At 44.0% G+C, this 22841-nt stretch overlaps 1 protein-coding gene across 6 annotated transcripts in view; it reads right to left on the bottom strand.

Moving 5' to 3' along the window:
- vps41 (VPS41 subunit of HOPS complex) overlaps window positions 1-22841 on the bottom strand; it is a 31004-nt gene that overhangs the window by 1981 nt on the left and 6182 nt on the right. For 2 of the 6 annotated variants that reach the window (XM_019879884.1, XM_019879885.1), the window contains exons 7-26: window positions 18786-18905; window positions 18565-18711; window positions 18434-18500; window positions 18152-18249; window positions 17960-18089; window positions 17508-17742; window positions 17351-17432; window positions 17189-17281; window positions 16968-17095; window positions 16467-16611; window positions 16359-16400; window positions 16223-16273; window positions 16000-16137; window positions 15610-15664; window positions 15398-15538; window positions 15149-15285; window positions 14708-14807; window positions 14069-14113; window positions 13497-13576; window positions 13249-13329 (exon numbers count right to left, since the gene is read on the bottom strand). In XM_019879884.1, coding sequence (XP_019735443.1) covers window positions 13249-13329; window positions 13497-13576; window positions 14069-14113; window positions 14708-14807; window positions 15149-15285; window positions 15398-15538; window positions 15610-15664; window positions 16000-16137; window positions 16223-16273; window positions 16359-16400; window positions 16467-16611; window positions 16968-17095; window positions 17189-17281; window positions 17351-17432; window positions 17508-17742; window positions 17960-18089; window positions 18152-18249; window positions 18434-18500; window positions 18565-18711; window positions 18786-18905 — 2115 coding nt within the window. Of the gene's footprint in view, window positions 1-281; window positions 467-541; window positions 686-902; window positions 993-1384; window positions 1517-1599; window positions 1691-1753; window positions 1833-1928; window positions 2026-2118; window positions 11219-12469; window positions 13330-13496; window positions 13577-14068; window positions 14114-14707; window positions 14808-15148; window positions 15286-15397; window positions 15539-15609; window positions 15665-15999; window positions 16138-16222; window positions 16274-16358; window positions 16401-16466; window positions 16612-16967; window positions 17096-17188; window positions 17282-17350; window positions 17433-17507; window positions 17743-17959; window positions 18090-18151; window positions 18250-18433; window positions 18501-18564; window positions 18712-18785; window positions 18906-20590; window positions 20657-21393; window positions 21457-22027; window positions 22103-22360; window positions 22484-22841 lie in introns of those variants that run through there. The other 4 variants (XM_019879886.1, XM_019879883.1, XM_019879882.1 and 1 more) reach the window with 4 other exon arrangements.

Here is a 22841-nt window from a genome sequence, read left to right as displayed (position 1 = left end):
AAAAAAAAGCGAAAACAAATTTTGGATGTTAAAAAAAAAAGTGAGTGATAGACATAATAGTTATATATTAATAGCATTAAATATTGACTGAATTAATTGGTCAAACTGACCATGCATTTTTGGTCAAGCAACATATGGATCACACTGAGGGGTCTAATGTTAAGAACTCAGTAAAAACACATTTTGAAATGCAAATACATTTTGAAGAGTGATTCACTAACTATTGGACAGAATATGGATCAATTTGACTGGCTAGTACATGTGGGCGAGGGGGCACCGACCTGAGGCACTCCACCAAGCGCGAGGCGATGGCTTGGCGTCTCATCATGCTCACCACCCAAATGCGGCTGATCCCGCAGAGCGCCGGTTCGGCCGTGGTGGAACAGCACCACGCCCGCTGACGCTCAAACATCACCTTCTCCCCCTCCGAGCCCTCGGGTTCGGGTTCTTCGATCACCCGGTAGCCCTGCGCAGAGCGTCCCAGCGTGCCGTGACGTAGGCGTGCTGAGTGTACAACTTTCTACCGTCACGTTGGACTCACCTCGTTGATGTGCTCGGCTATGAGGCATCCCGCCACTTTCTTGTCATTGGTGATGAAGAGAAAAGTTTTGGTCAGGGCGGGAGACTTTGTCCCCACCTGCTGGAAGCCGAGGTCATTGTCCACCATCTCCCGTATCTCTTCAACCTGAGCGGCGACAAACGAAGTCAATTGGCGCCTTTATGTACCATTAAGGGACAACAAGTTTAAGGGACAACAAATTTACTTTAGTGCAGAATTAAACATGGCCATAAAAGCATCATTTTTGGTATACTTCCATAACACTTACGATTGATGACAATATAGTTTGAGACCTCTGTTTTAGTGCGTTCTTTACAATATCGCTAAGGGTAATTTTTTGTACCTTCTTGAGAGCATATTTGGGATCATCAGGCAGGACCAGGATGATTTTGCCGTCAGGAAATTCTCCCAGGATCCTCTCCTTTTTCCAGCCCTGGCAATCACAACATTATAAAACAGTCGACCAGTCAACAATAGTACTGTTGAGATACATCTTTTTTTCTCATTCAAAGTTCGTTTGATCTGCAATTCACCGACAGCGGTGTCAAAGAATGGGAATCTGGAGCACCAGGAATAGCATTTTACAATGGTACGTGCGAGCTATGATAGGGATGTTTGTGCACTTAATACAGCCCTGCCTCCCCGTGGCAGCGATTTCCTTCTTACAAACTCAAGTCTTGCTTTGTATCTAGTTCGTTTTTCTGTCGCGCGCGTGTGTGTGTATGCGCGCACGGGCGGTAAGGTTGGGCATCCCTGTGATAAAACATCCAAGTTTCTCATTGTATACGAGATGACCCAATTGATGACAAATCTCCCTCCTCTCACCACGTATTTGACGGCACTAATGAATTGGTTGTGGAAGAGCAAATGCTGCGATTCGTCCTCAGGGTTGGCGGCGGAGTACAGCATCCCACACACACTGCAGGCCACAGCTCCAAAGTGCTTCTGTCCAGCATCCTGTGTTACGACGACAACAGAAATGCATGCTCGTATCCCAGTACACGGACTTGACTCCTCACATTTTCCTTTAATTGACTTACATCACTAGTTTGGCTGTCGTCTTTGTCTGCCTCATCAAGTTTCTTCACTTCTCTTTGCAGAGTCTCTACGTCTGGCTGCTTCGCCGCACCACTGCAAAAAATAAAAATAATGAATGCATATCACAGTTGTTTAGAGAAAAACAGTGGGACTTACTCTTGATCGGAAGTTTCTGATGCATGGTCAACCTGGGCTGTCTTAGAGGTATCATCAGTCTTTTGGCATTGATCAGCGACTGTTGGAAAAACAATTATTGTACACCACAAAAGATTTGAAGTCGGGGAAAAGGTTTTTAAAAATAAAAAAAAAAGAAAAAGTAGACAAAGCAGACCAGCAGGCTTTCCTTCACATTGCTGCAAATCAGGCGGATTAGAGCTCTCTTCCGAGGGAGGGGGACTTTTAGTTGGACTTGATGAAGCAGGAGTACCCTACAAAAAATATAGAGATTTTTATTTATTTTTATTTTAAGTACAGTACCATCAAAATGGTTTGATATCTTGAATATTATCTAAATTTGTTACCTTGCATTCCTTGTCTGTTGATGCCTCAGCCTGGTGGGTTTTCGCAAGACCTGGCACGCCATCAGACGGAGGACCACAAGGCTTCATCTGGGACATGTTTGAAGCCACTGGCAGGTTGGTCTGAGCTGAAGCAGGGCCAGCTGTTTTTAGTTGGGGCAAAACAGACAGCGCCTGATGCGACCCTGTCACGGCCGAGTCGGGTTTTGATTGCAGAACTGCATCAGAAGGCGACGATTTGGCAGGAGCAGATGTAGCAGAGGCGTTTGACTGGCCAGTAGGGGCGATGTGACGTTGTGGAGCAGGAGAGCAGGTGGGTTTGGACTGAGCTGAGGTTGAAATGGTGGGCTTTGACTGACCTGGGATCTGTCCAGCAGGAGTGGTTGAGGGTTGAAGTTTTGCTCGGCTGGCAAGCTGAGGTGTGGCGTTCGACTGGGCCAGGGGATTTGACTGACTGCGAAGCTGGCCAGGTCTAGGCAGAGGACCAGACCTCTTTGGAGGAACTGGTAATGGGTCATCGTCCAGTTCAAAATCATCAGGTGAATACCTAGGGCGCGGTTTGTATGGCTTGTACTCAACTGGCTGCGGTTTTGACGCTTTAAGTCCATTGGGCATGGGTGGGGGGACAGCCGGCAGAGACCTCCTGGCAGATGACCTGGTGACTTTAGGGGTGGGAGTTGCAGGAGGGGTGACCTTAGCGGTCTGAGCCTTACTACTTTGCCTTGTTACTCTTGTGATTTCGACTTTCGGCAGTTCAGTCGGAGGAGTTTCTATTTTTGCAGGTTGAGTTTTGCCTTCTGGTTCTGTCTTGGAGGCATCCACTTTGGGTGCTTCTGTTTTAGCAGCTTCACTTTTTTGAGACTCAGGAGCTTCTGGCTTGGGTGATGCAGGTTTGCTACTTAAGGGAGGACTTGGAAGGGAGGATGAACTGGCTTTGGGTGCAGGGTCAGTGGTCGTGGCATTAATGGTAAACTGAACTGGCGTAAACATTGATGCTTGCCAGTCCATGTCAGAGAACATTTGATTTGCTTGGTCAGACTTCATTTTCTTCATGCGCGCCCATGACATCTTCTCCCTTTGCAGTTCGACCTGTCTTAGCCTTTGATATCGAGTTAGCTTCTTCTTCTCATGGGCCTTCAGAGGCACAGAAACTTGTGAGACAAAGAAACGCCTCTTTGGAGGGTCCACTGCCAGCTTGGATTCAACAGTGGGAGGCTGCACCGCAGGGGGCTCCTCTACAGGAGGCACCTGCGCTGAGAAGCTTTCAGGTTCAGCCTGGGGCTTGAGGTCAAGAGGGGCCACTTTATGCGCGCTCACAGATGGATTTTCCTTCTTGGCGGCCTCGCCTTTGGCTACCGCTTGTTTTTCCTCCTCAATCCTCTTTAACAGCATGCTGTCTGTGGCTATATCCTCTGCAATTTCCTGACACAAGGCTAAAAGGTTGAGCTGCTGTCTGTTGGCCGTCTTCTTCATGGCAGCAGCTTTCTGTTCTGCCAGTGCGGCCAGACGCGCTTTGGTTCTTGCCTGGGTGTTCATTTCTTGCTTCTTGGGCTTCTCAAGAAGAACCTTGCTGTCACCGTCTGGCTTTAAAGATGAGTTGTTGGTCTTTGAAACATCTTCATTTTCAATCCTTTCCAAGGCCTTTTGAGGAGAAGGCGCTTGAGTGGCAACTTTGTCAATAATTGTAATGTCATTGTTTTCTACATTCCCGACCTCGACCACTACGATCTCATGTCCAATCTCCATGTCTTCCAGAATTTGCAACTCCTGGAGGGCAACGTCACCCCCGCTGTCCTCTGTCGCCACAATATCCTTACCTTGAGCTTGAGAATTGTCCGTTTCTATCATGACAGATGAAGGTTGAAGCAAGTTGTCTGATGGTAACTGTTCTGTAAGTTCTTTTGAAGGTGGTGCGCAGAGACCTTTTGCCTCTTCACCTGAAGGTGTCCCTGCAGCAACTTTGACCTCAGGGGTCGGCTCTTCAGCCTTCAAAATGCAGGTCTGTTGAGGTCCATTTGGAGCCGTGATCGTAGATTTTGGATCCACTTGGGTCACCAAACAGGGGTCGGACAAACCCGATGCGACTGCAGCTTGAGAGACAATATCTAAGTGAATTTTGCTTTCTGGGACTGGCTCGAGAATGACATATTCCTCAGATGCATCATCTGGTAGGTCCGCTGCAGGGAAGGCCAAAGGTGTCTTCACTGGGAGGTCGTCTTGCAGGTGGTGCTCAGAAACCTCTGCAACAACCGCACATTCTGTAGAAACACTTTTGTCTTTGCGGGCAAAATCATCTGGTGAATTGATCGTTGCAGCTGATGGTGTGGAACTCTCTGGAACTGTAGAAGTCTGTTGTAGCTCCATTACTTCAACTGCTGCTTTTGTCAGTCTTTCACTGGGAGTTTCTTCCTTTTCCAATTGCAAGTCATCTTTCATGTCTTGAGTACTTGATAGATCCCCTATAGGCACAAAATCTTGCTTATCCAAAGCCACACCACCACCTTCATCACGGTTTCTCTGTGGACTAGTCTCTGGAACTGTGGCAGTCTCTTGCACACCTATTTGAACCGCTGCTTGGCAATTTGTCTGTTCCTCTTCAGCAGTTTCCTTATTTTGCAGTTGCAAATCGCTCTTCATGTCTGACGACACCAAATCTTGCTTCTCTACACCCGCAACAACTTCTCCAACTTGCTTACTCTCTGGACTAGTCTCTGAAATTATGGTAGTCTGTTCTTCCTCCATTTCAACTACTGCTTGTATGACTGTCAATTCTTTTTCAGCAGCTTTCTTGTTTTCTAGTTGCAAATGACTAGTATCCGTGCTTTCATTTGGAGACAAGTCATCCATTTCTTGGTTACTGGAAACATCCTCTGAAGACACCAAGTCTTGGTTCAACCAGAGCATAGCACCACCTCCATCTTGGTTTCTCTGTGGACTAATCTCTGGAACTGTAGCTGTCTCTTGCACACCTATTTCAACCACTGCTTGGATGTTTGTCTGTTCCTCTTCAGCAGTTTCCTCATTTTCCAGTTGCAAGTCACCCTTCATGTCTGACGACAACAAATCTTGCTTCTCAACATCTGCAACATCTCTAGCTTGGTTACTCTCTGGACGAGTCTCTGAAATTGGGGTGGTCTGTTCTTCCTCCATTTCGACTACTGCATGGATGTCTGTCAATTCTTTTTCAGCAGCTTTCTCATTTTCTAGTTGCAAACAACTAGTCTCTATGCTTTCATTAGGAGACAAGTCCTCCATTTCTTGGTTACTTGATACATCCTCTGAAGACACCAAATCTTGGTTCATCAAAACCATAGCACCACCTCCATCTTGGTTTCTATGTGGGCTTGTCTCTGGAACTGTAGCAGTCTCTTGCACACCTATTTCAACTGCTGCTTGGCAATTTGTCTGAACCTCTTCAGCAGTTTCCTCATTTTCCAGTTGCAAGTCACCCTTCATGTCTGACGACAACAAATCTTGCTTCTCTAAATCGGAAACAACATCTCTAGCTTGGTTACTCTCTTGACGAGTCTCTGAATTTGTGGTGGTCTGTTCTTCCTCCATTTCAACTACTGCTGGGATGTCTGTCCGTTCCTTTTCAGAACCTTTCCCATTTTCTAGTTGCAAAGGACTAGTCTCTATGCTTTCATTAGGAGACAAGTCTTGCTCCATTTCTTGGTTACTTGGTAAATCCTCTGGAGACAGCAATTCTTGGTTCTCCAAAGCCACAGCAACTTTGCCATCTTTGTTTCTATCTGAACTGTTCTCTTGAACAATGGCATTCAGATGTATCTCCATTTCAACTGATGCATTGCCGACTGTCTGCTCTTCTTTAAGACTTTCATCACTTTCTAGTTGGTAATAACTAGCCCGCGCACCTTCATTTGTGAGTATGACTGCTGTGACTTGACTGCTTGCTACTTCCTCTAAAGACAGCAAATCGCACTTCTCCAAATCAATGGTGGTATCTCCATTACTCTCTGGAACTGTGGTGGTCTGTTGTGCCTCCATTTCAACTGTCGCATTGCTGTCTGTGTGTTGTTCTTTCGCTCTTTTGTCATTTCCAAGTCCCAAGTGACTTGCCTCCGTACTTTCATGAGCAAGCATGTCGTCCTTTCTGTCTTGAGTGCTTGGTGCGCTCTCTAAAGACACAAAATCTTGCTTCTCCAAATCAGTGGCGGCATCGGCATTACGTTCTGGAACAGTTGTGGCCAGTTGTACATCCTCCATTTCAAGTGCAGTTTGGGTGTCTGTCGGTTGTTCTTTAGTGGCACTGGTATTATCCAGATGATAATGACTATCCTTGATGCTTTCATTAGGAGACAAGTGCTCCTTCATGTCTTGAGTAATTGGTATGTCTTCTGAAGACACCAAATATTGCTTCTCTGAAGCCACAGCAGCTTCTCCATCTTTGTTACCAACTAGATTATTGTCTAGAACTATGGTGGTCTGCTGTTCCTCCATTTCAACAGCTGCTTTGCCATCTGTCTGTTCCTCTTTTTCGCTTTCATCACGTTCCAGTCGCAAATGACTACCATCCACGCTTTCATTAGCAGTTACGTCCTGTTTGTCTTGAGTACTTGGTGCTTCCTGCAAGGACACCCATGCTTCCTTCTCCAAAGCAGTAGCGTCATCTCCATCACACTCTGAAAATGTGGCGGCCCGCTGTACGTCCTCCATTTCAACTGCTGCTTGGTTGTCTCTCGGTTGTTCTGTAGCAGTTTTATTTTGCAGCTGCAAAGGACATGCCTTCATCCTTGCAGACAACTCTTCCATGTTTTGAGTAATTGACATGTCCCCTGAAGACGCCAAATTTTGCATCTCTAAAGGTGTTGCAGCTTCTCCGTCTGCATCAGTCTGTGGAAAAGTTGTGGAGGGTGGGAGCTTCACCATTTCAACTGCTCTTTGGCCACCTGCTCCTTCTTCGGTAGCCATTGCCTCATTTTCCAGTTGCAAATGACTAACCTCCATGCATTCATTAGTAGACAAGTGCTCCTCCATGTCTTGCATACCTGATATGTCCTTGAAAGACACCAAACATTGCTTCTCCAAGGCTATAACAGTATCTGCATCTCCATTACTCTCTGGACTACTAATAGGCTCGTACACGATCTGGTTTTCCGCTTGTGACTGAGTGACTGCCTCGCTCTGCTCTTCTGAAGTTGTGGGTATAGTAGCAGTGTCAGCTGCTGGTGCAAAAACAACAACTTGGACCTCAGCGCTTTCAGAGTCATGATTACTGACTGTCTTTGCAGTAGTGTCTTCATCTTGCCATCTTTTCTCCTCTTCTAATGATGAATGGTCAGATTCACACAAGGCAAAGTGATCAAGACCAGGATTTCCCGAACCAACAGCAGCCAATTTAGCCAACCCGTCACCTTGAACAACACTTGTTACTGCATTAAAAGTGTGCGCTGTCTCTGGTATTACGTGCTTGAGCTGAACCTCAGAAATAACACACACACCGTCTGCATTCTGCACTTGTGTTTCCTCAGTAGAAGCTGGAATCAAGACAGAATCAGGTGCTACTGGTACGTCCATCTCTTCTTGGTTTACAGCAGCATTTGAACTGCTCGTGATGATTTCTGAGAATTCATTATTCTGCAAGAATATGTTCATGTGTTCATCCTCTTCTTCTTCTACCATTTCTACTTCTGTGACACACTGTATAGAATCCTTGTTATCATTTGCAGTGAAATCTGGACCTGTTTGAACTTCACATACGTCTAGAGCAAGTTCAGCGACTTCTTGCTTCTCGTCGGTTCCTGCTGGGTCAGAACCTAGCAAAGAGGCATCTTTACGGTTCTTTGTGGCATCTTCATTTGAATGATTTCTCGTAGCATCTTGACAAAGCTCATGTGGCAGCTCAGTTTCATGTCTTTCCAAGTGAGAAGTCTCCACCATTTGACCTTCCAGGTTTTGTGTCTCGGAAGAAGTCCCTGATGGTAATGTAGTCTTATGCTTCTGAACAAGTGACTCCTCATGCTCCATGTCTTCAGATACTTCTGCCCGATTCTCAAGGGCATTCAGTATTTTTGCCTCTTCCTGGTTTTCTTCCAAGACGGCTTTAGAAGGCGTGTCGACTGTTGGACGTACGTCAATTTCTGCTTGGACAACTTGATTTTCTGATTCATCCGGAGGGTTCACCAGGTCTTCAGTGCTTTGTATTTGGTGGTCAGGTGGACTCACAGTTGTAGCGACAGAGTCAAAATTGATCTTGCTTCCACAGTCATACATGTGGTAATTTGGATTTACGTCTCCCTTGTGTGCTTCTTCTGGTTTCTCTGTAACAGTGATATGTTCTTCAATTCCGCTGTTCTTGAAATTTTCAGGTAAAAAAACTTTTTGGGTAACATCAGTGGTGTGATCACTCACTTCTGGGCTCTTCTGGACGTTTGCATCTCGCACCATTTCTGCATTAGAAATGTTTGAGTCCTCTGTGATGTTTTCATTCATTTCGTCTTCATTTTGTAGGCATCCACCAATTCCAAGATTCATGTCACTGTGATTGTTTTGTTCGTTGTTATTAGAAGGGTCTATTTCCGATGAATAGGCAGGATGCTGCACGTTCTCAGAAACAGCTGAAGCCGTGGTGTTCATTTTGTTAATTGCTGGTGCAGAATATTCAAAGCACATATTTTCCTTTTCCAAACTGGAGGAGTTTCCGCTCATCATATCCTTATTTGCAGTGTCATCAACATTTTGGCTGGGTTGCTTATTGATTTCCTCCTGTAGTGATGCAGCATTTAATCTTCCCTCCGATGACTTTTCCACATCTGTCTGTGGCTGAGAGACAATGACATAGTCACGGGGCATCTCCATTGTCCTGTTTTGCTCACAGGCCACTTCACAGTGGGGTGTCAACACCTCAGTTATTTTGTTGATGCCATCACGTGAATTTGGCAATTGCTCCTTCTTTTCTTCAGAGGAATTCGGGAGGATTTGACTCTCAGATTCCATTTGCTTCTCCTGGACCCAACGTTTTGCATTAAAACTGTCTCTGAAGACCTCTTCAGTTTCTTGAGAAAGCGAAGGACTTGCTAATATATTGTCTTCAACGAGGTTTACTGGCTTTATATCAGACACCATTGATATTGCATTGATTTCTTCAGTTCGACTCTTTAGGGTTTCACCGAAGTCTTTAACTTGACTCACAGCAGTTAATTGGTCTACCAGGACTTCTCGTGGTGTGGGTTCCGTTGAAAGAGACTGATTTTCAGATACATATTTTTCAGTTTCTGGTTGACTACAGCACCCCACTGTTAGATTTTCTTGAACAGGGCTCTCGATATGCATTTCTTCAATTTGTGCATCAAGACTTCTGACGAGGACCTCTTGTGATGTGGGAACTTTTTCTTTCAAAATTGACAAATCTATTAACATTACTCCACTTTGACCTCTTTCGGTCCGATTATCATCAGCTGGACTTCTACTAGCCTTTAGTTGATCATTTGCATTAAGTCTTTCAATTAATACCTCTTGCGATGTGGGAACAGTTTCCTTCAAAATGGAAATATCTTCGGTCGGACTGTCTGGGTTTCTCTCGGACTCTGCACCACTTAGATTTGCTTTCACATGACTTGTTGGGTTCAAAGCAGATTCCATTGTATCAACGGTTTCGTCAGATGGATCGATTAGAATTTCTTGGACTGAACTCTCCGCAATGTAATTTCCTAGGAGGACCTCTTCTGGCACAACTTCGGCCTCTTTTGAAAGCGACTCAGCCAGACCTGTTGGGGTTCCACGACACTCAAGTTCAATTTGGCCCACTGGCTTTTTGTCCGGCTCCGCTGATGCCACATTTTCATCAGCAAGACTACCTTGATTTTCTTCGGTACATCTGTCTGAGTTGCTTTCTACCGCGATTGTAAAACCATCTTCAATCTCACTCGACGGATTTCGATAATACGGTGTTACTTTCTCAATATGACTATCCAAGTTGCTATCAGGGTCTTTAACAGTCGGGTTTTCTTTAGTCTGGCTCTCCGATGTGGATGTTAGAAGTTCTTTAAATTGACTCCCTGGGTTTCGGTCACAATCACTTTCTGGTAAAAGAGTATCTGGGCTTTTATTTGACTTGGATATTCGATTTTCTTCACTGCTAGTCTGAGGATTACAACTTTCTAACACAATTTCTTCACCGATGGTGGTCGGAGGCAATGGATCTTCGCCACATACATAATTAAGTCTCATTAAGACATCACCTGCCGTCATTTCATGCTTCTCCAGGTCTGTATTTTGTGTAAAATCCTGCTTTACCACACTCAAAATAGTCTCTCTAGATTCACAGCTGGAATCTGTCTGACAATTTGGTCCATGAACAAATGTTTCAAGATGTACATCTCCATTGCTGGAATAAAACGTTCTCAGTGACTGGCTTCTGATGGCAGCAGCAGTTGCTGAATTAGATTTTGTCAAGGACGATGCTTGGGCATGATTAGCAGTTGGCCTTTGGCCCTCTGCTTCTTTTCTGTCTTCTTCTTCAGCTGTGAATTTGATGTCAACAGTCGCACCTTCAAAATGTAACATTTCCTTTGTGTTTTTTTCTGTAGCATCCAAAATGCTGTTAGAACTGGAGTCTGATGCTCTACCGTAACTGTGGTCATTCTGTACAAATTCTGTTGGAGCGGACGCTAACTCATCACTCACCTGCGTTGAGTCAGAGCCCAGTTTGTTTTGTACTCGGCTTGAGTATTTCTGGATGCAACTCGGCTCATCGCTCTCTGTGAAAAGTCCATCCTTGCTGCCATTGCCGGGCATGTTGTCAACATTAAACTCTGCGTTTACATTGTCTGACGGAGCTTCCCAACAGGAGGCACTTGTGTGTTTGGCGATGGGCGTACCTAAAATACTGCTGATTGGGGTACTCTGTCGAGAGGACTTGGCCGGGTTCCCTTCCGTTGCTGCTGCTGCTTCTTCTGACAGTTTCCTCTTGGTCCGAGGAGCGACAGCGTCCATCATTTCATGCGTATGGATTTCTTTGAGAGATATGTTGTTGATCGCTGGTGCGGTTTCGGATTGGAGTGCTTCGCCATCGTCATCCAACCTCCTCGATTTCGCTTGAGGATCGAGGGGCTCTTCTGTTCCTCGCTTTGAGGCTGGCATTCTGTCAAAAACAATGAAACATTTTAGTGAAAGATAATTCAACTATATTTATGAAGCACTATAATAACAGGCATTGCTGCATACAAAGTGCTGTCTGTCAATGGGAGTAAAAAATTCGACAGATCAGGACAGTTAAAACAAAAGAAAGATAACAAAAACATTATCCTGTGGCGTGGGATGTGTTGAGTACAATTTATTTCTTCTCTCTGTTTAGAAAACAGTTGGGGCTGACAATCGTAATTGTAACATTTAAAGTTGGGTACATACACGCACGCACGCACGCACGCACGCACGCACGCACACACACACACACACACACACCAATTTTTTGGGCCATAAGTGAAGGCATGTGTGTATTCACCACTGACTGGTTGTCAGAAGGGGTCACACAATGAGCCACAATTTTGATTACCAATTCTATGAACCTTTTGAAAAAAGCAGAGATAAAACAAACTATTAAAGATCTAAGCTCTGTTTCACCAAAATCTCAGCCATCTTTGACTTTGAATTAAAGAGTCAAAACTTTCTTATATTTGTCCAAGCAAAATGATGCTCGTTAATCACTATAATTGTCTTTAAATTATAGATCTGATAATGTCACATGTGAATCAACTATACTTTGAAAGTGTACACACATTCCTACATAAGGTTTCTCTCACACGTTTTATATATAAGATGTTACAAATCCCCAAGCGTGCACGCTTCTCAAGTCATTTAACGTTTGATCCACTCATAAATACACCGAACAACTAAAATCCCCAAGCGTGCATGCATCTCAAGTCATTTAACGTTTGATCCACTCATAAATACACCGAACAACTACAGACGTGGTTGCTCCCTCCCAATGTTTAATGATCACATCCCAGCGGTGTTTGGTGGGTGACGAACGTCAACACTTGCCAGAAATGATACACAACAACGCGGACAACAAACGCGTCACGACACGCACTAGTTATGAGGATGGCATGTATATTTGTGCCCTAATAAAACATTTCAGTGGGCAAACAAGGCGAGTGGGCAGGGGTAGTGATACTAGACAAGGCAGCGAGTTCGCAAATAGTGGCTAAAGTGTTAGCTACAAGTGCGGTGCTGCTCATAGAGGCTAAAGCTAAGTTAGCAACTCGGCAACAAAACGCCGCTCGCGTGTCAAATAAACAAAGCAGCAGCCCCACACACACTAACGGGGGTAGTAACAAGACGTCCCACGTGATAATAACGTCAGCAAAAGGACAGAAACGACGAGGAAACTCACTTTGATGCGTTCTTTATTTCGTATACACCAGCTGTTTTTGTCCCCCTTTCGTGAATAAAAATTAACTGTACTTCCGGAGACTGACGGCGGATGTGATGTCACGTTATTCCGCTACCTACATTTTTGTTTTGAAACAATCTGTGGATGTCGCACAATCAGCAAATAAAATAAATATAAGTAGAAACAAGAACAAGATTTAAAAAAAGCAAAAAGGTCCCCACATTTTAGTGGGTTCTAAAAAATGTCAGATGTCCATTCAAGTTGGTGCAAGGGTGTGCAAGAAATCCGTCCATTTTTCAATGCCCTTGTCTTTGAGTCCTTGCTGACATTATGATGAAAGAAGTGTAATGCAATCTGAACTGGTCCCCAGCCAATTGCCAGACATGCATCCAAATTATATCTGATTTTAAGAGAGAATCCTGGCATACCCAGGACTGGTCACCAGTCAATCAGAGGACACAAATGGACAACCATTCACAAATATGGACAATCTAGTTTTAAATGCATTTAACATGCATGTTTTTGGAACTTGGAAGGAAGCCTGAGTAACTGGAGAAAACCTAGCCAAGCACAAGGAAAACAATCAAGCCAAAACAAATATGTGAGGCAGACATGCTAAACACTTGTTCAACACCCTGCACTCAGAAATGATTTAAAAATAAGTATTACATCATCTCCAAACACAAACAATAGCCCACGTTTTTTTTAATTAGATTTTATTTGGTTATTTAGGGTCTGGCAAATCATATCAGCAGCAAGTTTAACAGCGTTGTTGTTTGTTATTTTTTCATCTCCAGGATGCTGCTTCCTGGCCCACGCCTCTTTGCGCTGCAGATGTTGCAAAACTGCACTCCGGGAGTCTAGCCCAAAACAAAAACAAAAACAAAAAAACAAAAATAAGAAATCTCTCTCTCTCTCTCTCTCTCTCTCTCTCTCTCTCTCTCTCTCTCTCTCTCTATATATATATATATATATATGTGTAATAAACATTTTCATGCAGGATAATTATGATTTTAATATTTCTAACCGTTCCCATGGAGGGTAAACATTCCTTATGAAACATGTGTCTGCAGTAGAACACCACCACGCTGAAAGCTTTGGCCATGTCTGAAACACAAGAGTACACAGTGGATATAAAAATTATATACACCCCTGTCCAAATGTCAGATTTTTGTGACAGAAAAACATGTGATTAAGATGAACATCTGAACTTTATTTGGATTAATCAGAGGCATTATAAATGGTGGCAAGTGTGTGCTGACTTTAACAGGAGTGTACTGAGGCTAGTGGTTATGGCTGTGTTCAGAATCAGCCAATCAGATTCTAACTCATGTGGAAAGCCAACAAGAACATCTGAACTTCATTTGTGGTTAATTATGGGCACTTTAAATGGTAGCATGTGTGTACTGACTCACATTTACGACTTCAATAGGCAGATTTCCCTTTTGTTTCTGTTAAATTCTGTAAACTGTGTGGAGTTTGCATGTTCTCCCCATGATGGAAAATGCTTTCAAAATCTTTGAACATAGATGTGTAGACTTTTTCTATCCACTGTATTTGTAAGCTAGAAATAAGATAAAGTGTTCCCGTGCAACATACCTGAGGGTAAAATCGTCACATGGCACGATTCACAAATGTTCTCCTCTGCAAAGAAAAGCCCACAAAAGTATACATGAGTTTCAATATGATAATACTAGGACCCGACCAAGTTTTTTTGAGGCCAATGCCAATTCCAATATGTGGCAGAAAAAAATTCTGATAACTGATTAATTTGCTGATTAATTAAAGAATATAGAATGAATATATACTGCGATTGACTGGCAACCGGTTCAGTGTGTCCCCCGCCTACTGCCCACGACCAAAAAGATTTTGCTGTCAAAGCAATATCATGCTCAGAAGCTTCGGCAGCACCAACGCAACACAATAATCCAACATTGTTGTGGTAAATGTTGGACTGTTGGTGAGTTGACGTCAAGGGACAACTGAGACAAACATGCCATCTTCTCGGGAAAGGTGTGAATGAAGTCAGAGCTCCCTCGAAAGGACAAACGTCGCAAGGACATCCTTCTGTACAACTCAAGACACCATCTCGTCTTTCGTGATCGAGTAAGAGCATAGCAGCTTTTAATTGGCAAAACTAGAGCTGACTATACCTTTTTTTTAAAGGGCTCAAATCGGACGGTAAACAGATGAATGGGTCAGGCTGTAGAAAACATCACCAGCAAAAAGTGCACCGACCGTCCACCACGATGCCTCTGCTCTGCGTACGATGCATCTTCTGAAGCAGCGACAGCGAGTCGGCCACCAGAATTTTCTTACATCCTTCGCGTAGCATAATCTGTTGATGAAGAGGAAATACATTCTTCCGCCATCTAATATGAATGAATAAAGCATTCTATATTTAATATTATTTGGAGAATATTTGAAAAGAAATATTGCCGTTATCACTTATCTGTAAATATTTTTGAGCAGATAGATAGATAGATTCCACAATATTCTTTTTTTTTTTAAATTAGAATTAAATGTAAATACAATGTTAAATAATTGTGTTTGCAATTGAGTTGCGATTGTATTTGGATTAATTTAGTCATTTTACAGCCAAAACATCATTGTTCTGTAAGAAATAGGATGCGAAAGGAGGATTGCAAATAAATTCAGAAAGCAAATGTGAGCACGAACCTGCAAGTTGTAGTCATGGAGAATCTTGACGAGGGAATCCCTAAGGTTGGGGATCTCCATGCCCTCCTTGATGCGATGGATCAACAGAATGGGGTCCACGTGCGTGCCGATGTTGTTCAGCAGGCCTGTGATGAACGCTGGCGACGCAAACCAAAAGAAAGTTGTGTAAAACTCATCAGGCAAAACGAGAGCATACTGCGTGACATTTGTCAGGGTGGCCGTGTCAAAGACGGTGGTCGGGCTACTCACGTGGCTTGTCGATGGAGTAGGTGATGAGATCCTCCCACAGCTCGGCGTCGTCCTGCTCCTTGGCAAACTCGATGGCTTTGTCCACATTCTCCAGCTCCATCATGATCATCTGCAGGGCCCGTCTGCAGTTTCCCATCCGGCCTGTGGAACCACTTGCGTTCAGTCGATTCCGGCACGGATGCGGCAAAGCAAATGTCAAGATTTATTCTTACTGAGCAGAAAGACGGTCTCCTCCACAAAGTGTCTCTGCTGGCAAACTTCCAGAGCCTGCAAGAGGAACTTGCTAGATCAGTGGTGGGCACTCCCAAAATTGTTACTAAATAAACAAATAAGTATGGATACAAAACATTTAAATAAAAAAAATAAAATAAAAAAAAGATATTTTTTTTAGAATAAATAAACTTTAAATATGAAAAAATAAGGAGAGAAATTAACAGAAAATATACATTTAAACTAACCTATTTTTGGAAAAAAATTGTGCAAATATTACAGGACTTGACTTGTATATGGTCGAGATGTTTTTCCAGGTGTGCATCCCTTGATGCCTGAATTGACACCACGATTTGCGACAATAGCCGTCCAGGGGTTAATAGGACATGTACCTTCTCCAGCGGGCAGTGTGTGCTGTCTCTCAGGAAGGGCAGCAGATTGGGCCGGTCAAATTCGGCATACAAGCCGATCTGCTTCTCGTGATACTTTTGGCCTTTGTGGTGGTCCCGCTTGAACAGTTTGTGAAGGTACTGCCCGGGGACAAGCGAAAGTACTTTCAGCGCTAACTCAACAACAACAAAAGGAGGAGGAGGAGAATAAGGGTTGCCCACTCACCACATGAAGAAGCTCAGGCCTGTCTGCTAATTCCTGCACCACTCTGTCTATCTAAAGTAAACGGAAAAAAAAAAAAAAAACAATCAGTGAGCATCATAGTTATACTTACAAATGACGAACATGATGTCGTGCTCACTGATATTTTGTCTTCATTGTCCAGAAGCATGTCCACAGCTTTCTGCACACACAAAAACGTCCATCAGGTGACAGTGGTCGCCGTGGTGACGCAGGATGCAAGACCAACCTCTGTGTCAAAATCCATGAGGAGCACGATCTTGTCCTCGATGGAGGAGAAGAGGTTGTGCTTGTGGATGAGCTGGTAAACGTCTTTGTGGCGGAGACGCAGGTAGATCTCCAGCGCGCGGTCGTAACGCTGGTCGTACGTGTAGCTGCAGGCAAAAAAAATAAATAAATAAAAATTAAAAAAAGGACAAATCATCATTTCATTTCATTTGCTGTGCAATAAATACATTCAAATTGTATCTGTCTAATATATAATTTTCAAGTTTATATTTAATTCCTATCAAGTCCTGTAAATTCTCTTTGGTCCAGTATTTCCCAGTTGAGGTTCCACTTTTTGCATCCAAAATTAGGCTTATGGAAATGACATTTTGACTTGATTAAATGTGATTGTCTTCATAATGAAAGATTTTATTCAATTAGTTGATTAAAATGAAAACACTTTTTTTGAAAAACTTTCCATTTAATTCCTTTTAACTTCTATTTTACGAATATGGCGACTCACAGCTCGGCCAGTGTGGTGAGCAGGGTGGCGTTCATAGGGTGCTTGCTCAGGTGGTCGGTGACAGCCTGCACAATGGCCATGTTGTTGTAAAGCTCTCCCGGCCACTCCCGGATCAACGTGGCGAAACCCTAAGTGGGCACGCGGGTGGAGAAAACGCACTTTTGAGGACTTGAGAGGCTTAAATGCGCAACACTTGCCCATTCAACTTGGAAGTACCATACCTCGTAGTCCGTTTGGAGGAATTCATGCAAGATCATTTCGTAGATGGCCGGCCGAAGACGCAGGTCGCCTCTGGGTAAATACTGACTGACGGCCTACAATTGAAGACAAGCAAAATTGTTGTTTTGAAAACTGAAATTTGATGTTACTTGACTGTGACTTACCTTCAGTTGTCCGATGGTTTTGAATCTGTACACCTCATTTTCCCACAGTTCCATGTTTTTCCCGAGAATCTTTTGGCACTTCCTGCATGAGACATTGGGATCTTATACTTCAGAGTGCAGGTGTACCTTATGCCAATAGCTATTATTAAAAAGAAACCTGGCGGCGCCGTCGTAGTCGCCCTTCTCCACCAGGTGGTTGATGTAGGCCATGCCGATCTTTTGCACGTCGTGTCTCTTGATGTTTTTGAAGCTGATCTCGGCGGCCATCAGCGCCTCCTCGTACTTCTTCTTGTCCAGCAGCCAGTCGATGTGGTCGTCCTGGTCGCGCTCCTTGGCCACCACCACGTCTTTGGGGCTGACAATGTAGAACAGCGACTCGCCCTCCGAATGCTCTGCACACCACAACAGATTAGATATAACTTATCATGAAGCCAAGCTACATGAAGAAATACAATCAAATCTTTTTTTTGGGGGGGGGGGCTGTTAAGATACGGTTTAATTCACTATTTGTGACTTTCAACAAGCACCATTCATTTGTTTCTGGACGCAGAGCTCCGTCTCCAATAGCAGCACATAATGTTGCTGGATTTGCTGTGACGGCAGTCTCACCGAGACGGTAGTCGCGACACTCGTTCTCCTGGTAGTTGCGCACGGTCAGGGCGTCCGACGAGATCTCCTCGCACGACTCGGGCAGAGGCTGGATGATGTCGAGACGAGGCCGCGCAAGGAACTCCACATCCTGGCGCCCCCCCGAAACAAACATTAAAAATATGGTCCCAAATCCTTTTGGGTTTTGCTTACCATGTGCTCAGGGTTCTCCTTCACAAAGAACAAGGTGACCAGCTGATCAGCCAGGGGCGCCAGCCCGCTGATGAAGAACTCCGTCTCGAAGGCGGAGACTGTATGGGACATTTTTTTTAAAGTATTGAACATCTTATGTTGTTTATTTGAGCAAACCGTGATTATGACAATTTCTGTTCCCCGCCAACTAACAGTCTATTTTCATCTGACTGATGTTGCACTTTCCTACAAAGAAAACGTCTATTCCCTTCCACATTATGACATTGCAGAAGTTTTCCATACCTATTTCCACGTAACGACTGGGCAGGTCCCTCATTTCCGTGGGACGTCGTTCCTTTACGACACAAATCTACACAGAAGGAGGTCAAATTACAAAAAAAGTGGCTTGATCAGGTCAAGTTAAAATGGCAAACCTTGATGGAGGTGCCCCAGCCCACGATGAGGGTGGTGTTGTCCTTCCAACACAGACTGCACGGGTACATGTCAGGCCTCAGGCTGACATCGTCGCGCAGCACGTTGGTGATACGTTGCTTTGCACTGATGTCGTAGATTTTGACGCCCTAACCCGAACATACGGCATCAAGTCTCAATCCTGCCTGATCACAAAGGGTCTGCCACAGGAGGGGTTGCGTACCACATTGTTGGCCCAAGCGATGAGGTTGGTTCTCCACTGGACGTTGGTAATTGTGCCCTCGCCTTCGTGCAGGAGGGACGTCTTCCAACGGTTCATCCAGTTGCGCTCGTACAAGAGAAGCTTCAAGGAAAGGCCAAAAGAGACAGGTCAGTGAAGAATGCGGAGCAGCAGTGTCATGCAACCAATAGAGGGCAGTGCATGCACAGAGGATTGGTGAGGGAGGGCTGCAGACAGAGAGGCGTTCCTTCCTGCAAGGAACCTTTGTTGGGTGACTATTTCATTAAGTGCACCGAGAACAATAGCACGGCTGTTTTAGCATGGGAGACATTTACAAAGAGAAAATCAAAGCACCATGAAAAAAAAAATGCAAAATTTGAATGACAAAAACTGTATACATTTAGTTTTTTTCAATTTGAAAGTGACCCCATCGGTAAAATCCTGATCCATCTACTACTCCAGTGCTTTCTGTAGTCAGGTCATATGCTATATCTTAGCATATTAGTTGTTAGCATGTTCGAAAGTGAACATTTGAGCGAGTTTCTGATTAGCCCGAGCTTATGTGTCCTTTAATTCACATATACTGTAGCGATACAAAAGCTGCACATCAGTGAGAAGGCCCAGAGCCAGCCACCAATAAACGCTTTGGCCCACCAAGAGACGGCGCGACAAAAGAACGGAAGTGAACATTGAATTTTTCTTTGGAATGGGACGCGTCTCCCGTCGAGGCGCATTGATTTCCGAGGCAGGCACCTTGCAGGGGCCTTCAGCAAGAGGAATCGGCGGCGATTCAAAGAAAATGGCAAAGCTTCACGCTAACAATGACGGGAAAGAAATGTTGCTCGATGTATAAATGTCAGTGTGCTTGATCTAAAAATAATCCACGGCATTATCGCAAATACTCAGCGGCCACAACATTGGGTCCACCTGGCCGAAAGATCTTCAAACTACAGCGGTACCCTCACTTACATGGTTCGTTTTCCTCTGTGACCATTTGTACATCGTATCAATTTTGCCTATTGAAATGCCATTTTTCTGTTCCAACCCCAAAAGATAACACTACATTTATTCTTTCAGGTTTTAAAAGGTACAATGTGTCAAATTAGTGCTATCTAGTGGTGAAATAATAGAATGCAATAACCTAAATTCAAAGCGCGTGTACTTTGAAGCATGCGCACTATAGTTCCTCGGAGAGGCAAATAATGAAAGAGCCAAGAGAGACACAAAGGTTGTCCCCTTAGTCTGTGTGTGCGTGTCCGGATGTGAGCTGTGGCCTACAATCGCTTTTTGTGAGTGTTCCTATGTCCTATTTTTGTGTTTGCCTGTTTGTTTTGTTCAAGGTGAAAGTGGTTCGGCTTGCACACATGCAAGGGCATCACATTATCCTAACTGCTCCATTTATTCCTCACTTAAATCGAGCGGCAAGCTTGCTCATAACTCAAATTTTGGCTCACGACACAAATAAAAACTCAGAAGTCAAGGCAGCACGGTGTGGCATCTCGATAATGATCCACTCTTGTGCGGAAATGTCTGGCATTACTGGATAGCACTTTGTGAAAATGGGCCGCTCTCCCGAGAGCACTCCAGAAAGACAGAAAGGCTTTCTTTTCTTCTTCTTGTTTTTTTTTCTCCCCCACAGCAGACAGACAAAGAAAGATGGTCTTCTTTAGCCATAGCCAGCATGTACCACGAACAATGGATTTGAGAATAGAACGGCCCAAAAATAAAAACAAAGTGAAATGGCAAATGGGGTGGGGGGGGGGTGCAGTAGGGGGTGGAGGGGAATCCAAAATTCTATTCAAAGTTACCTTGTTGCCGCCGGTGACAAACTGCTTGGAGTTGGATCTGGAGAAGTGGGGGTGTAATGCCACCACCTAGCATGAGAGATGACACCATTAGCATTGGGGAAAGTGAAATGGGATTGATGTTTTTCAATATTCCAGTTAAGGAAATAGACCACACGTGAAAAAAAAAAACGTATTGACACATGTGGATGAGAGGAAATACGGAATGGAGTTGCCTCCCACTTTTTAAGGCCTTGCTCAAAATTTGGGAGTGGGAATTTGTGTCCCATTTTTCCGTAAGATCAGCAATTCACACAGAACTCAATTTTTCCAGAACGCGTACAGAGCAACTGTAGGTAAGTCAAGTTTGTTCGTTTGGAAAAAAAAAACAACTGGATTTGTTTACGGTAAATACAAAAACTTAACACTGTACAGTATTTTGGTAATCAATCAAAATATGGCTCGAGAATGCAGATTTCACTTATTGTTGATTGTTGATATGATTGATTTAAGGTATCGGAGTGCTCTGGAACATTACCCTCACAGTAGATGATGATTACTGAAGCAGGATGATTATGACATCGCAATTTTTGTGGCTTCAGAGCCGTGACGTCTAACAGCTGTTTGACAGCCCTTCACATTAACCGTCATGCTGCCTTTTTCCTGTGTCATTGTTCTGTGTGACAGGTACCGACCAAGAAAGGAGCTGGCAATTTACCAGCTGGAGAGTTGGCGTGAGAGATGTATCTGAGGCCAGATAGCATTTAGATGAAAGTGAATTTTGAGGGCAATCCAATTTTCCTCTGCACAGGGCATCTGTTACTTACTTTTATGGGACAATCAAAGTTCTCATGGAAGCCTTCTCTTGTGTAGAGGCCAAACACTTGCACCTGCAACAAGCAACAACAAAAGGTGAATAACTCAACACCTCCGCTTTAATTGCCGCCTCTGCAACTAGCCCGAACCTTCGGGGAAAAACGGCGGAAAACCCATCTTTGATTTGTTCCACCAGGTCGCCAATTAGTGCACACCTTGATTCCGGGGGAAAAAAAAAACCCTGCGGGCTTTAAAAGTTTGCTAATCTTCGACTCTACCGCCACTTCTTGTGTACTGTAAGAGGACCACCAAGTTGACATTAGTGCATCACAGCCATCTGGGGGTAAAATCACGCCAGATCCTGATGGCATCTCAGCGGCAATTAAGGATTAAGTTAGATTCGTAGGGATTAAAGGGCCCCCTGAATTCAAGTGTGACTGGCAAACTTATGATGACGATAACCATCAGTAACAAAGATAATTTCCTGCGCTGAAACGGCAGGTTAACACTGGTGCCGTTAAACCTGTTCAATATTTCAGTCCAACGGTATTAGCACAGAGTTTGGTGGCGGATAAGGGGTGCCGATGGAATATGGTGCTGTGCCACTTGTGTGCTCAAAGCTCAAGAAGGTGAAAGCTGTCCGACCTTGCCATCCTCGGAGCAGATGCCCACGTGCTCGCCGCTCTCGTCCAGGCTGATCTGGTTGATCTTCACCGAGCTCTACGGGGACAAAAAAAAACATGGCTGTATCTCAAATCACTGTTGCTCATTGAAATGAATGGAAATACCATCAATCCGTTCCAGCCTCCTCAAAAAAAACAAAACATCAAATCTTTGTTTTTTTTTAAACAAAAAAAATTGCACTATTATTAATAATAACAATCAATCAAAGAAAACAATGTGGGAAAAAGAACCTTCAGATTTCTATGTGCATCATTATTCTTATTATTTTGGCATCTAATCAGTCAGTAAACTCACAATTTCAAACTTCTGGGTGACATTTCCTTGGATGTCCAGCAGGAAAACCTTCCCAAAATGTGTCCCCAGAGCAAGAAACTGGAAACACAAAAATAAGTCGAAATTCAACAAGAGGAATGACAGATTTTTGAATTATAAAACAAAATTGTGTTTGTGTGTAGGCGAAGGGGATTTAAAAAAGAATAATAAAAAGGAGTATGGGTGCGGATTGGGTGAGCTTGTGAGCAAAAGTGTGAAATTGCCATTGCTCTTTATTAAGTCAGGCAGTGTGAAATGGCATTTCTTCTTAAATTAAAATGCTTCAGCATAATAAATGCACTGTACGTCTGACTTCTCTTCACCCTCTTGCTGCTTAACTAAGCTAAGCACAGAGCTATTATTTTCACGGATTTTTTTCATTTCATGTGGGTGTGTGCAGTGTGTGCGTGTGTGTGTGTGTGTGTGTGTGTGTGTGTGTGTGTGTGTGTGTGTGTGTGTGTGG

Source organism: Hippocampus comes, unplaced genomic scaffold, assembly GCF_001891065.2.
Source record: "Hippocampus comes isolate QL1 unplaced genomic scaffold, H_comes_QL1_v1.1 scaffold446, whole genome shotgun sequence".
Lineage (NCBI taxonomy): Eukaryota > Metazoa > Chordata > Actinopteri > Syngnathiformes > Syngnathidae > Hippocampus > Hippocampus comes.
Note: the sequence above shows the minus strand (reverse complement) of the source record. Positions and strands in the feature narration are given on the sequence as shown.